The following is an 11,970-nucleotide window of genomic DNA, read 5'->3' on the forward strand; positions in this document are numbered from 1 at the left end:
TATATCCTTATATTACATGTCCCAAATCTATATATAAGCTATCGATGTTCGTGTGTGATTATCCTTATATCCTTATATCCTTTGCGTGCAATTGGTCCCCTTGCTACAAACAGTAGAATATGTTGAAATGTAAATATCTATCGCAAAGCAATTTGATCCAAAGCTTCGAGGCTTAGCACCCAATCGGATCACAAAACGAAAGTAAAGCGACGGCAGAAACTAACGATCGAATCATAAAATGATACAAGCGAGCATCGATGAACACGCGCACAGTTACCAAGCGATGACTCTCACGCTGAGTTCATTCAGTGTTTTCGCTGACACGTCAGTTTTCTGTTTCATGAGTGATTTAAAACATATTATTGTGTGCGTTGAATGAATCAAATAAGAGAATTGAACGAGTGCTTGTTGATACGATTGGAACCATCCTTGCCTTTAGGTGGATTTCCGATTCTATGTGAAGGAGCAGTGGTTTCAACAAAATGGTGCAACATGCCACGCCGTGCTCGATAACATATTTTATTGGCAGAAGCGTCTGTGATCATGAAAATCATGGGATAGGGTCAAAAGAATGGAGGTAAAAGAAGTTTGAGCTAAATTGCAGATAAACTATTTTAAATGATAACGAGAGATACTTACCAAGGTCTAGTTTTCGGGACATTGTGTGATACACGTGGTGATTTAGAAGAAAAACAATTTAGTTTTCTAACTAGTAGCTCCATTTAATAATAGTAATAAGTATAAAAATAGTAGTACACAGTTTTAGTTACTAGTTATTATCTCACTTCACAGTTCTTGGTTCTTTCGATCGTTCTGTTTTGGCTGTATCAAGCACCAAAAGCAGTACAAAGCGATTTTGCTTACTCGCTAAATGAATTTAACTTGGATTTTGCCGTTATTGCTACACATGTATAAAAAACAGACAGAAGTTCTATCGATTTTAGCTCTTTAGCGCTTTGTTCAATTCGTAATAATTAATATAATTATTCCAACGGTGTGTTCCCATCAAACAATCCTATGCCTAGTTTCGAGTGTTTTCCACTTTTAGCTCATTTTTTTGCATTCATCCCAGCATCTTGGTTCATAACTAACTGTGATAACCAGCTTTAGTACTATATACAAATTTAATATCTTTTTATTTTCGTTGTTATAATTCTACAGCCTATTACGAACTAACTGTCATAGCAGCCACTTTTATTCCGTGTTTTTTCCGTTCAGTTCCTCACCGATACTGTATCTCTGTAAAATCATGCTCATAACACAAGGTAAATAAACGCGAAAAAACCAAACAGCGATTTTTCTTCTCGATAATCATTTGCGTGCTGCTATCGTATACCACACCAAGAAGAATGCTTCTGTGTTTGTCATGTTTAAAAAAAAATCATTAAACTTAGACTACCTGTTCAACTTCGCTCAGCTGCGCTTCCAGGTTGCGATTTGGATCGATCCGAACTGTGTTCAGAGAACTCCCGTCAATCATTGGGAAGCCTTTGTCTGACGCGCCAGACAACTGAGCGCACATTCCTTGGTTATGATCAATTGTCCCGGAGGGTACAAAGTCAGGCGTGCCTAACTTGCCCCGGACTTAGATCGCATCGCAACGTGGAAGTGTATGAAGCGTTAAACTATTGCTGTTACAACTGTTGTTCGTTTGTTCGCATCGTTCCGTTCATTAACTCTTGATAACCTTGCGAAAATAGCGCATACCCTCGCTACGGTCGCTCTGCTACGACGGTCGAGGCGAGGCGAGCAGAGTCTCTGCGCTTCGAGGAAAAATTAGCGACTTTCTCGAGGCACACACACACACTCTCATCCGATTTTTCAATTATTTTCTCCATTTCACTTTGAGTGCGGGCAAAATATTTGGACCGGTGGAAGTAGCGGTTTTTCTTCGCGCAACTCCGCAAACCGGGAAATGTGTGCGCGATCAGCTGTGACGCAAGTCGCGATGCGGTGGAATGGGTCGGCTTAAGTGAGGAAAGTTTTTTTCTTCAATCCATTTTCGAGAAACCGTGATAACCCCATATTTTGTGTCTTTCCTTCAAAAACCCTCTTCTCTCCCCGCTCTATCACGTCATAATGACCATGTGCATTTTGGTCAATTTTGGTCGTAATTGATATATGATCGGTTGGTTATCGCACTGTTGCGCATCACGTCGTCGGAAGGCGGAAGCATGGGATTAATTGCAGTATCCATTTGGGGATCGCAATCAGTTGGAAAGTTCCGTCCGATGGTCGATGCACGGGTTTCATGTGCATATGATAAATTGTTCGTACTCACTGAAGCGGGAGCGGATCCATTTCTTTCGTGGACTGGATCTTTTTCGTTGCTAGTGTTGCTAGAAAATCGGCACCGTGGTTACCTTTAATAGGCTCACTGGCTCGCCAAACATTCATTCATATTTTGGAAGCTGAATATCGATTAATTTTTTTCTCATGCTTTTGATTTTTCTATTTATAACAACTCGCAAACTTTGTCAGCTCTGATATCGGGTCAGAGCTGTCTCTTTTAATAAAAAGTAACCCTGTTATGTATGTAATATAACATGTAAACAACGTGTAAAGAAGTTTATCCACACTCTGCAGCCAATAAGCAATCCTCGTTGACGGCATTGAGCTTGGTTTAATTAGTTTATGGGAGCGTAAAAAAATTATTGATTTTCAGGCGGAGTGAACACATTTTTCAAATGAAAATTATGAATGAAAAAAACTTTTCCTTACCAACTTAGTATTCTATTTGAATGAGAAACAATTTTTGTTTGTAGTGAAAAAATCTCGTACGAAAACTGTTTTTGTGGACAACTTTATATTATAATTAATTGTTTCAGAAACAATATTGGAAATATATAGACAAATGGTTAAATAAAAGTCAGAAATACGTGTTTCAAGTAATTAATTAACTTGATGGAAACATTTTCATTCAAATTTTAACATTTTAAAATAGACTTCGTGTCTTCCAATCTGATAAAGATAACACGATTCACGAGTTTGGGGTCCAAATGATGGTCCTTAATTGGAGGTTGTCACCAGACGTCGACATCGTACCAATGTAATCGTGAAATGCAAATAGCAAGATTTAGTACTTCGTATCGATCGCACAAGAAGGTTTGGTTACACTGGAATAACGTTGTCATTAAATTTGGCTCCGTTCGCTTATTTACATTCCCCCTATTCCGCGCGGCGAATGAAGTGAGATGGCTCGTATCACAGTATTCCCGAAGGTGAATGGTGTCGCTATAATTGTTATTAGAGGAATCTAAAAAGTAAGGTAGCTTCCAGAGTAATTCATTCAATGACATTTTCGTCAGTAGGTAGGTTTTTAGGTATATAATGATACATCCTGGAAGCAAATGGACCTGAACCGCATTCGCATTTCGTGCGTTTCGAAAGCTTTTCGAAATGCGACAAATTACAATTTAATCGATGATCAACCCTAAAAAAACTACCCAGCGAGATTGGTAGCGTTTTCGCTTATAGCAAACAATCACGGATTCAGAACTCAGGGTCCTGACCATCTTTGTGTGAGTGACTCAGAAAGTTATCCCCCTCACTTTGCGCTGCGTGTAATTGGAAATGGTGAAGTTTCTCGTTTTATTCAATAAGTTACTTTATTTTTTAGTTCTTATTTGATCTAAAGACAAGAGAATACTGTGACACACACACTTTCAACTATGTATTTATCGTTTCTCGTGCATCCTGTTGTTTACACTCAAGTGGCAAAATGAGTGCGAAAAACCGAAAAACCGCGAAAAGGAAGCGATTTGAGGACTTACTGGAGCACCCAAATCAAGCAACTTGCTAAGCAAAAATGGTTATTAGTTCGTGTATGGCCAAAAAGTGGCAGTTGAAGTTTCACGTTGATCTTGTCAAAGGAAGCATGATGTTCAGGATTTAGCAAAAGCAGAAGCAACCGAGAAGAACCCTCAAACAGGTTGTTGGCATGATCAAGGTCTCGAAAGTTGTATGATGCAATTTATAACGAGACATACACGAAATTGGAGTATAAATCATCACCGGGATCCCAATATTACATTCTTCGCCAAGGAGAAGATGTTGACAGAGTAAACACACCCATTTTTACTGACAAATTTGGTGTAAAGTAATGGTTTTGCAAGTAACTTGCTCCTGTTGTAAGATTTCCAATTTCCGTTCTTCTCGGAGGACCAATGAATGCGGATGTTTACACTAACCAATGCGCCAACATGATGACCCTATCATATTTCAGTCAAAGCTTCATTCTTGCCATTAAACTGAGTTGGCCATGGATTGGTATAAATACGAAAATGTGCCTTTTGCACCAAGGGACATGAATCAGCCAGCCTGTCCAAAAGTTCGCTCAATTGAGAGATTTTGAACTCTACAGAAGGGATATCTCCGCAAATATGTAAATTTGACTGCTACAGTTGAAAAGTTAAAAAAAGATTCGATAAAAATATCTAAAACTCGCGGAAGCGTTCGGGAACATCCATAAAATTGATAAATTCATCAAAAAACAATCCATAAAATATAAATAAACAATATTAAGAATCCATCAGGTTGAACAAATTATGAAAGCTCTTTCAATAAATAATAATTTACACTTATTTGAAGGGAGGCGATCTGGCGTAGTGGTAACATCCATACCTCTCACGCTAAGGGTCATGAGTTCAATTCTCACTCCAGACATTCTTCCAAAAAATGGACGAACCAGCCAAAAAGTGTTGAAAGTCACTATAATACAGAAAAAAAAACTTATTTGAAGTGTGTTATAACCTTCCGCGATACTTGCATCGAAAATTATTACATTTGTCTCAGTGTTCACAGTGCTTAATGATTCAAAGACGCAGTTTCACATAATGTTATTTAATATATACTTCCGACATTTTTACTGAGACTCTTCATTATAATATAAAATTGGCTTCAGACACAATTTTCGTATGAGATTTTTCTAACCACCTTGCAAAGTGTTTTTCATTTACATAGTACTAAGTTGATAAATAATCAATTTTCATTCATAATTTTGATTTTAAAAGCGTGTTCTTTCCGCCTGTAAATCAATTGTTATCATTGACGCTCCCCGAACTCGTGAAACGAAGCTCAATGCCGTCAACGCGAATATAAGGTAAATGTGCCTATCAATCGGGGATGGATACACTTTTCATACATGCTGGAATTCAGGTTGTCGTTTTCCTCATTCAGTTTCCCGTTTCTTGTGTTTAGATTGGCGTTTAGTCCACTATTGCGGAAGCAATATTCTAGCAAAGAACAATGAATCTATAAATGAGTTGTTTTCATTACTTTTTATTTTGTGGCTCGGTAAAGCTGACTCTTACGAAAATTATATACATATTACCAACCGTATGTAAAATGAATCAGAGATGTCAGATGCAATAAACATTCTTACCTACGATTGGTGCACGGTATTTGTTATTATTATTTTCAATCATTTTCAAACATGTTTTGGGTATATGTTAAACCAACGTTGAACTGATGGTTCATGCTGCTCGATTAATCTTTGTTTACAATTTTTATCGTATTGTATGTACGAATAATTTGTCCGGTAAAAATGACTAATTATTGGTAGTTTTTACCATAAAAAATTCGTCATATACACCATTTTTGGGTACCGAGAAATGCAGCCTTAGTTGATTGATGCGAAAGGGATGATCCTTTTTTTTCTACATCAATCCATTCCAAAGGAATTTGCCACGCACAGTTGATTTTTTGTTTAACTTCTTCGTTTATATTGAGGAGGCTTTCAACTTTGCAGCTTATTCGCCTTTATTGGGCCAACAATTTTAGCCATCGTATTTCAGCTAGTCTTGAAATTATAAATTGTTATATTGTTCAATGTGTCAAACGAATGCGCTAAATGGCCTGAAATGGATATTCTCCAACCCACATGCCAAAGGGAAAAACAGGTCAAGGTCGTTTCGTGCCAACGCGATTCTATACGACATCTTCTGAGTCTTCAATAATTTTTTTCAATCCATTCTATCATGTTAATTTTTTTTGTTCGGTTATTAGTGGAGAGTTCCAAGCAAAATGTAACTATAAAACGAGAGTTTAAAATACGTGCAGCAAACACAAACACTCACAAAACAAGTAGAAGTAAGGCAGCAATAAATAAAAACCGTACTTCCACGAAAAAATAGATAATAATTGATACTACTTTCCTAACCTACTTATTATGATTTTTTTCTCTTCACTAAATGTGCGATATAATGTATTTCCACTTTCGAGCATGGTACATTTGAACTCTGAACTCTCCGCTTGTCCTACATCATTCTTTAACAGCTTCTCATTTGGAGGTCCTATCTTGAACGCAACAAAGACAACGCGCTTCGCCTCGGTCGTCGCTTTGATTATCCTTTGGAAGTGAACGTTCGATCAACAAACGACAGTGCAACAGCCTAGCGGCGATAATATTTATAATATACAGACGTATAAGGAAACCTAACTTAAGCTTAGCCCTCGACTCTTGTTCATCTTTAATGCGCGAACAAAACACTAAGAATAAATACGAATAAACAATAACCAAACAACGTCACGAGATACAAGGTCGACGATAATAGTAACAGAGGAAATATAACTAAACAAAAAAAAAGAGTAATCCTAACCTAAATAAAAATAGAAATCTTTCAAGATTCTCGTCACGACTATACGAGCGACGCGCTCTTTCACTCGACAAGAATTCTTCGCACACATTCCTACAGATCGCAAGATCCTCTCAACCCAGCGCCCCGTTCCCAGAGACTTACTCACCAAACGATCGGGTGTATGCAGATCTTTACGAAGCCAACGATCGGAACACATGCGACGAACGGGCATCCATTCATCATTCCATTCGTCGAACAACGAACGCCAACAACAACAACAAGCACGGAAAACTCGTTTACTGTCTGCGCGATCACCCAGCCAGGTCGTTTAATCATTCTTTTTCTGTCTCAGTCCCTCGATCACACTGGCGCGCACTCGCGCTCTCACTCTCTCTCACATGCGTTCAAATTTCGCTCACGTGTGCTACGCCATGCTGTCTACCTCCACACCGCCGCTCTCTTTGGGGCATGAGGCACGTTTTTATCTGCAGACCTGACCGGGGACAACTCGCTGCGCGGCGCGGCGCTCTCGTCGTCGTCTGACTTGCGCAATTATTCGCGATCCTCACCGCGCGCTCTTCACCACTTCTCCCACGCGCATTAATTGCACCTGCGATTTGTTGTAATCTCTGTTGCTCGCATCAATCACATCACAATGCCGGCTTCGCATGCATCCCGAGTGATCTTGTGTGTGCGTGGGAAAGCTGGAACAGTGAAAGGGTTTGGGGGGCCCTGCGTTTCGGGAGAGTCGAAACGATCTCATAGCACGCACTCTCGCATTCACAATCACACACATGCAACCCGAATTCACTCTGTACAATAATTCATAAAAAATACTATATACGCAATACTTAAATAAGAAGCAAAAAATGGGGTAGGCCTAACGTTCTGCGGCTGCTCACCTTAGGCGGGCGGCACAATCTGCCCGATCCGTCTGGTTCTGGATCCGAAGCCCTTGCTTCCGTCCGGTCCGATGGGGGTACGCACCGTCTCGCTGCCTTGCTGACCGTGCTGTAGACACTGCATCTGGACGGCGCTACCCGAGCGCGATCGAGGACCACCGGTTGAGCACTCGGAGCCAATCGAAATACGCCGATCGTAGCCCGAGTCGGCGGAAATGCGACGACCGTTGTAGTACTCCGAGTTGCTGGACAGCTTCCGCAGTGGATCGAACCCGTTGGAATACTTCCGGGGGGAAATGTTTGGACTCTCGAAACCGATCGATCCGGCGGAGAACTTGCGCTCGTAGTTCGAGTCCATCGAGATCCGGCGCTGGGGCATGCCCATTTCCGGTGAATTGGTAAATTTGCGATCGTAGCTCGATCCGACCGAGAACTTGCGGTTGCTGTGCTCCGAGCATTGGGACATTCGGCGGTAGACGTCCGAACATTGGGAGACTCTTCGTGAGCACGAGCAGAACTCCGAGCAGTTGGATGACCGCCTGGATTGCACTTCGGAGCAATTGGAGGCCCGGCGGGACATACTGTCGGCCGCGGATGAGCACTGCGACGTGCGTCGGGACATTTCGCCACAGCTGGAGTACCCATCCGAGCAGTTGGAGAACTTGCGGGAAGGATCGCTGCCGCCCATCGAAAAAGAGCTCGGTCGCCGATTGAAGTAATCAAAGTTTTCATTTCCGTACGAATACTTTCTCTGCTGCGGTATGAACACGGGGGCCTGCTGCTGCAGCTGGGACTGGTGCTGGGGTTGCAGCGGTATGATCGACTGCATGGTTGGCTGCTCTTGCTGCGGTAGCTGTTGCGGTTGTGCGACCATTTGTTGATACACATGCTGCATTTCGTGCTTTGGATAGAAACCCGATCCACGTCGCATCTTGAAACGATCGAACGCCTCACCGCCCCGGCTGCGCTCGATATCGTGGGCAGCGACGAATTTGTAATTTTCCACGAACTTGGTTACGTTGGCCTTTTTGCCAGTCTTCTTTTTCGGTGCGATCAGTTCCAGTACAATGAACTCCTCCATGTTCTGGGCGCGACGAGCCGACACCGACTCGGTGAACTCGATCAGTGCGCACTCGTTCTGCTGCAGTTCGGGATGTTTGTTGATGAACTGGCGGACATCCGCCGGAATGGGTCCGCCAGGTCGGAGGACACGAATCAGTGAAATCTCGCCGCATTTCGAGAAAAGTTCGGACACCTTTTCGACGGTGTATTTGTCGTATGGCAACCCGGTAGCGACCACCGTGCGGGAAGGAGTTGTCTCGTCGTACACTGGCAGTGACTCTAGGCGGCGAATCTTCGTTCCCAGATCGTTCAGCTCGATCTTGACGCTCTTGCGCTTGATGGCGTACCCAACAACACGCCAATCCTTCGTCAATTGACGAACCCGCTTGAAGCTCGAGACCAGCTTCAAACTGACGAAACCCTCCTTATTGCGGCGCACATGTTTCAACAAAAAGGCGTCCTTCAGAATGTTATCGTTCGAGAAATAGAACTCTACCTGTTCGATTATCTTTTCGCACATATCATCATCGGGAATCTCGAATGCATCCTCTTCGGCGCTGGTGGTTTCATCTTGTTTCTTTGCGTTTTCGCAGCCCGAGTCCTTGGCGTTCTCATCGGACGAACCAGTTCCGGCGTCCTCCGGGGCATGCCGCATCTCGGCCGAGCTTCTCCTGTCGTACGACAGCGAAACATCACTATCGATCGAACTGATCGAGTCTTTCGTGTCCGAATGCTTCATATTGGCCACAGGAGCCACCTGATGGGTGTTCAAATGATCATCATCCTCCATATACAGATCGTCGTCCTCTTCCTCATCGTCATCCAGATCGTAATCGTGAATCTCATCGTGGCCATGGTGGTGGTGATGATGATGGAAATGATGCTGAGGACTGGATTCACCATCTTCCCTTATCAGTTCCTGATGCTGCAAATACGTGTGATTATCGGTCATCAATGGTGAGAGCGTGTCGGGCGCTTCGGAATCGTCCAGTTCTAGTGTTTGCATCTCCTGGACCACCTCTTTGATGATCACCTCACTCTTCCCCACCAGCAGGGCTGTTGGCACACTCTGGACTTCGATTTCGGACGGTGGTTGTTGTGGCTGCCCTGTGCTACAACTTTTCACCTCACATCCGCTCGCGATCACTTTACTGCTCTGTACACCACTTTCACTTTCTTCTTTTTCTATGGGAAGTGTATCAGTCATTGTGGCGGTTTCCACCTTTTCAACGATTCTTACATTGCTATTACCATTCGCCACGCTTGACGGCTCCGGGGCAGTGGCCGAGACTGAAGCTGAGACTGGGGCTGGGGCTGGAGCTGGGGCTGCTGCTGCTGGCGCCACCTCCGTAGCAGCTGGCAGTGGTGTAGATTCACCATTAGAGGCACTCATTGAAGACATGCTGCTGCTTACGACGATCCTTTCCGATCGAATACCTCTCGCGTTGATCGACGTACAATTATAATATACTCTATTTGAACGCTATTACGGTACGTATTTAGCTATCTAATATGGCTTTTATTTGTGTGTGGGTGTGTCTTTGTATACTTTTGGTGAAAAATCCTTCAACGTTAAGTATCCAACAACCTTTTTTTCCTTTTGCTCCAAAACCTCTACTATCTATTTACAGCGATGTAAAAAATAATTACTTTCTGCACAGCCGACGATTATCACTCTCGGGTTTACAAATTTTTCGATTTAGTAGCTCCCCGCACACGAAACTATTTTTTCCGATATACTGTTATATGCGTTTTCCATGTACATTAAATTCGCTTCGCAACTTTGGGCACTGCTGTTTTCCGTTTTCCTCTGCTTTCTTCGAGCTCGAATTCATTCACCAGTTGCCTATTGGTTACTTTTCCTTTTCCTCCGTTTCAACACTCATCAAAGTCTTTCGCGTGGTGCACAACTCCGTTGCGATGCTCGGTTTAGGGGGTACTTTCACAATTACACTTCTCTCCCCTCACAGAAAAAGGCAGCACACGTGAGGGCGAAGATGCGGAACGGAGAGCAACAGATGGTCGCGGGGGAACTAAGCCTAGCTTAGAGCTCTTTCGGTTCAGTTCACCACAATTGTACAGTTTCTTGTAACTTGCGCGAGGCTGCTGCTAACAATTGATCGTTGTTAAATTGTTGCTAAAGTTTTGTTTTTCATAAATTTTGGTGTCCGTTTGACTGTTTTTTCGCGTCGAAATAATTGCACACTTTTTTTGTATTTTCGAAATTTTTCAGGCGTTTCAATTTGTTCGTCGAGCACAATTAACTATCTTCGTAATTTAGCCAACCGAAAAACAATGTCGTACTTTGATCAATTATATCATTAGGGTTACTCTGGAGATTTTTATCTTTTTATCTTTTTCTTTCGGAAAACTCAGCTACTGCCACTTTCAGAATTATTCCACATGAAGGACCTAGCTTTCCGAAAAACACTCACTGCTTAACGCTCCGCTTCAATCTCTGCCAACATATGCACACTTGCCGAAACTTGATCCCCTCGAAAGTCTGCGGAAAACCAGCCTTCAAAATCAGCTTCGAATCTTAACCTTCACTTGAACCGGGATCGGGACGGGATCAACGGGTTCCACTTCACACTGGTTCTACCATCCACCACCAGCGCACAATTATCATCACTTTTTTGTTCAACTGTTCAAACGAAAGTCAACGGAAAACAACTGTTCTGTTCCGGATGGCTGTTTTCTTTGGCACTAAAACCGTGTATCCCTTCTTTAGTCGTTTGGCGGTGGGGATTTGTGAAAGAACATAAAAAACGAACCAAAATGATCGATTGAATGAACGAGTGCGAGAGTTCGAAATTTGTCCGAGGCTCGATTGTCACTGTTTTGATTTAAGGGGGGCGGCGTGTGTACGCGCGAACAAGACAGGGCAATACAATCTTCAAAAGGTGTTTCCACGACAAGTGTTGTTGAAAGACTGAGATACAGCAGTGAAATTACGCCGGTTTTATATCGTCTCTCCCACCGCGATGCCAAAATATATACAATCAACAGGGCCGCAGTTCGCAGTTCCGCTCTTCTGCTGCTGCGGCTGCTCGCGGCCCCAACGCGCAGTACGATGTTTTCGCGTTGTCGCCCCGCGCTCCCAATCGGCAACGGAGAGCATACATTGATTATAAGTAATAGTTTTATTTTGCTGCTGTTGTTTACTTCCTCGCGAACGCACACAACACACGATCGACGAACGCTGCGTCGGGCGCTACTCGATAATGAGTGGCCGCTGGTGCTGCGATTGTTTTGAGCTTTAACGGTAGTAGGATCTTAACTAACTCAGCTAAATGATTGAGCATTCAGTCCTACAAGATTCGGTGGATTATTGTTGTTGCGATTCTGACCTACGCATTTTACCAAATATGCGTGACAAGCTGAACCTGTAAGATCATATGAATAATTATCCTACGACAATGCCACAA

The 11,970-nt window shown here is 42.9% G+C and overlaps 1 protein-coding gene across 1 annotated transcript; it reads right to left on the bottom strand.

Annotated features, from left to right (window-relative positions):
- Positions 1-696: 696 nt before the first annotated feature.
- LOC129766967 (uncharacterized) lies at positions 697-11,488 on the bottom strand. Its single transcript, XM_055767563.1, has one exon. It carries the CDS (start codon positions 9,942-9,944, stop codon positions 7,482-7,484), a length of 2,463 nt encoding a protein of 820 aa, XP_055623538.1. The 5' UTR covers positions 9,945-11,488; the 3' UTR covers positions 697-7,481.
- Between the last annotated feature and the right edge of the window lie 482 nt (positions 11,489-11,970).

The sequence above is a fragment of the Toxorhynchites rutilus genome, chromosome 2, assembly GCF_029784135.1.
Source record: "Toxorhynchites rutilus septentrionalis strain SRP chromosome 2, ASM2978413v1, whole genome shotgun sequence".
Classification (NCBI taxonomy): Eukaryota; Metazoa; Arthropoda; class Insecta; order Diptera; family Culicidae; genus Toxorhynchites; species Toxorhynchites rutilus.

Excerpts from the sequence above, each read along its gene's own strand:
- LOC129766967 (XM_055767563.1), bottom strand. The coding sequence starts at position 9,944 with ATGTCTTCAATGAGTGCCTCTAATGGTGAATCTACACCACTGCCAGCT.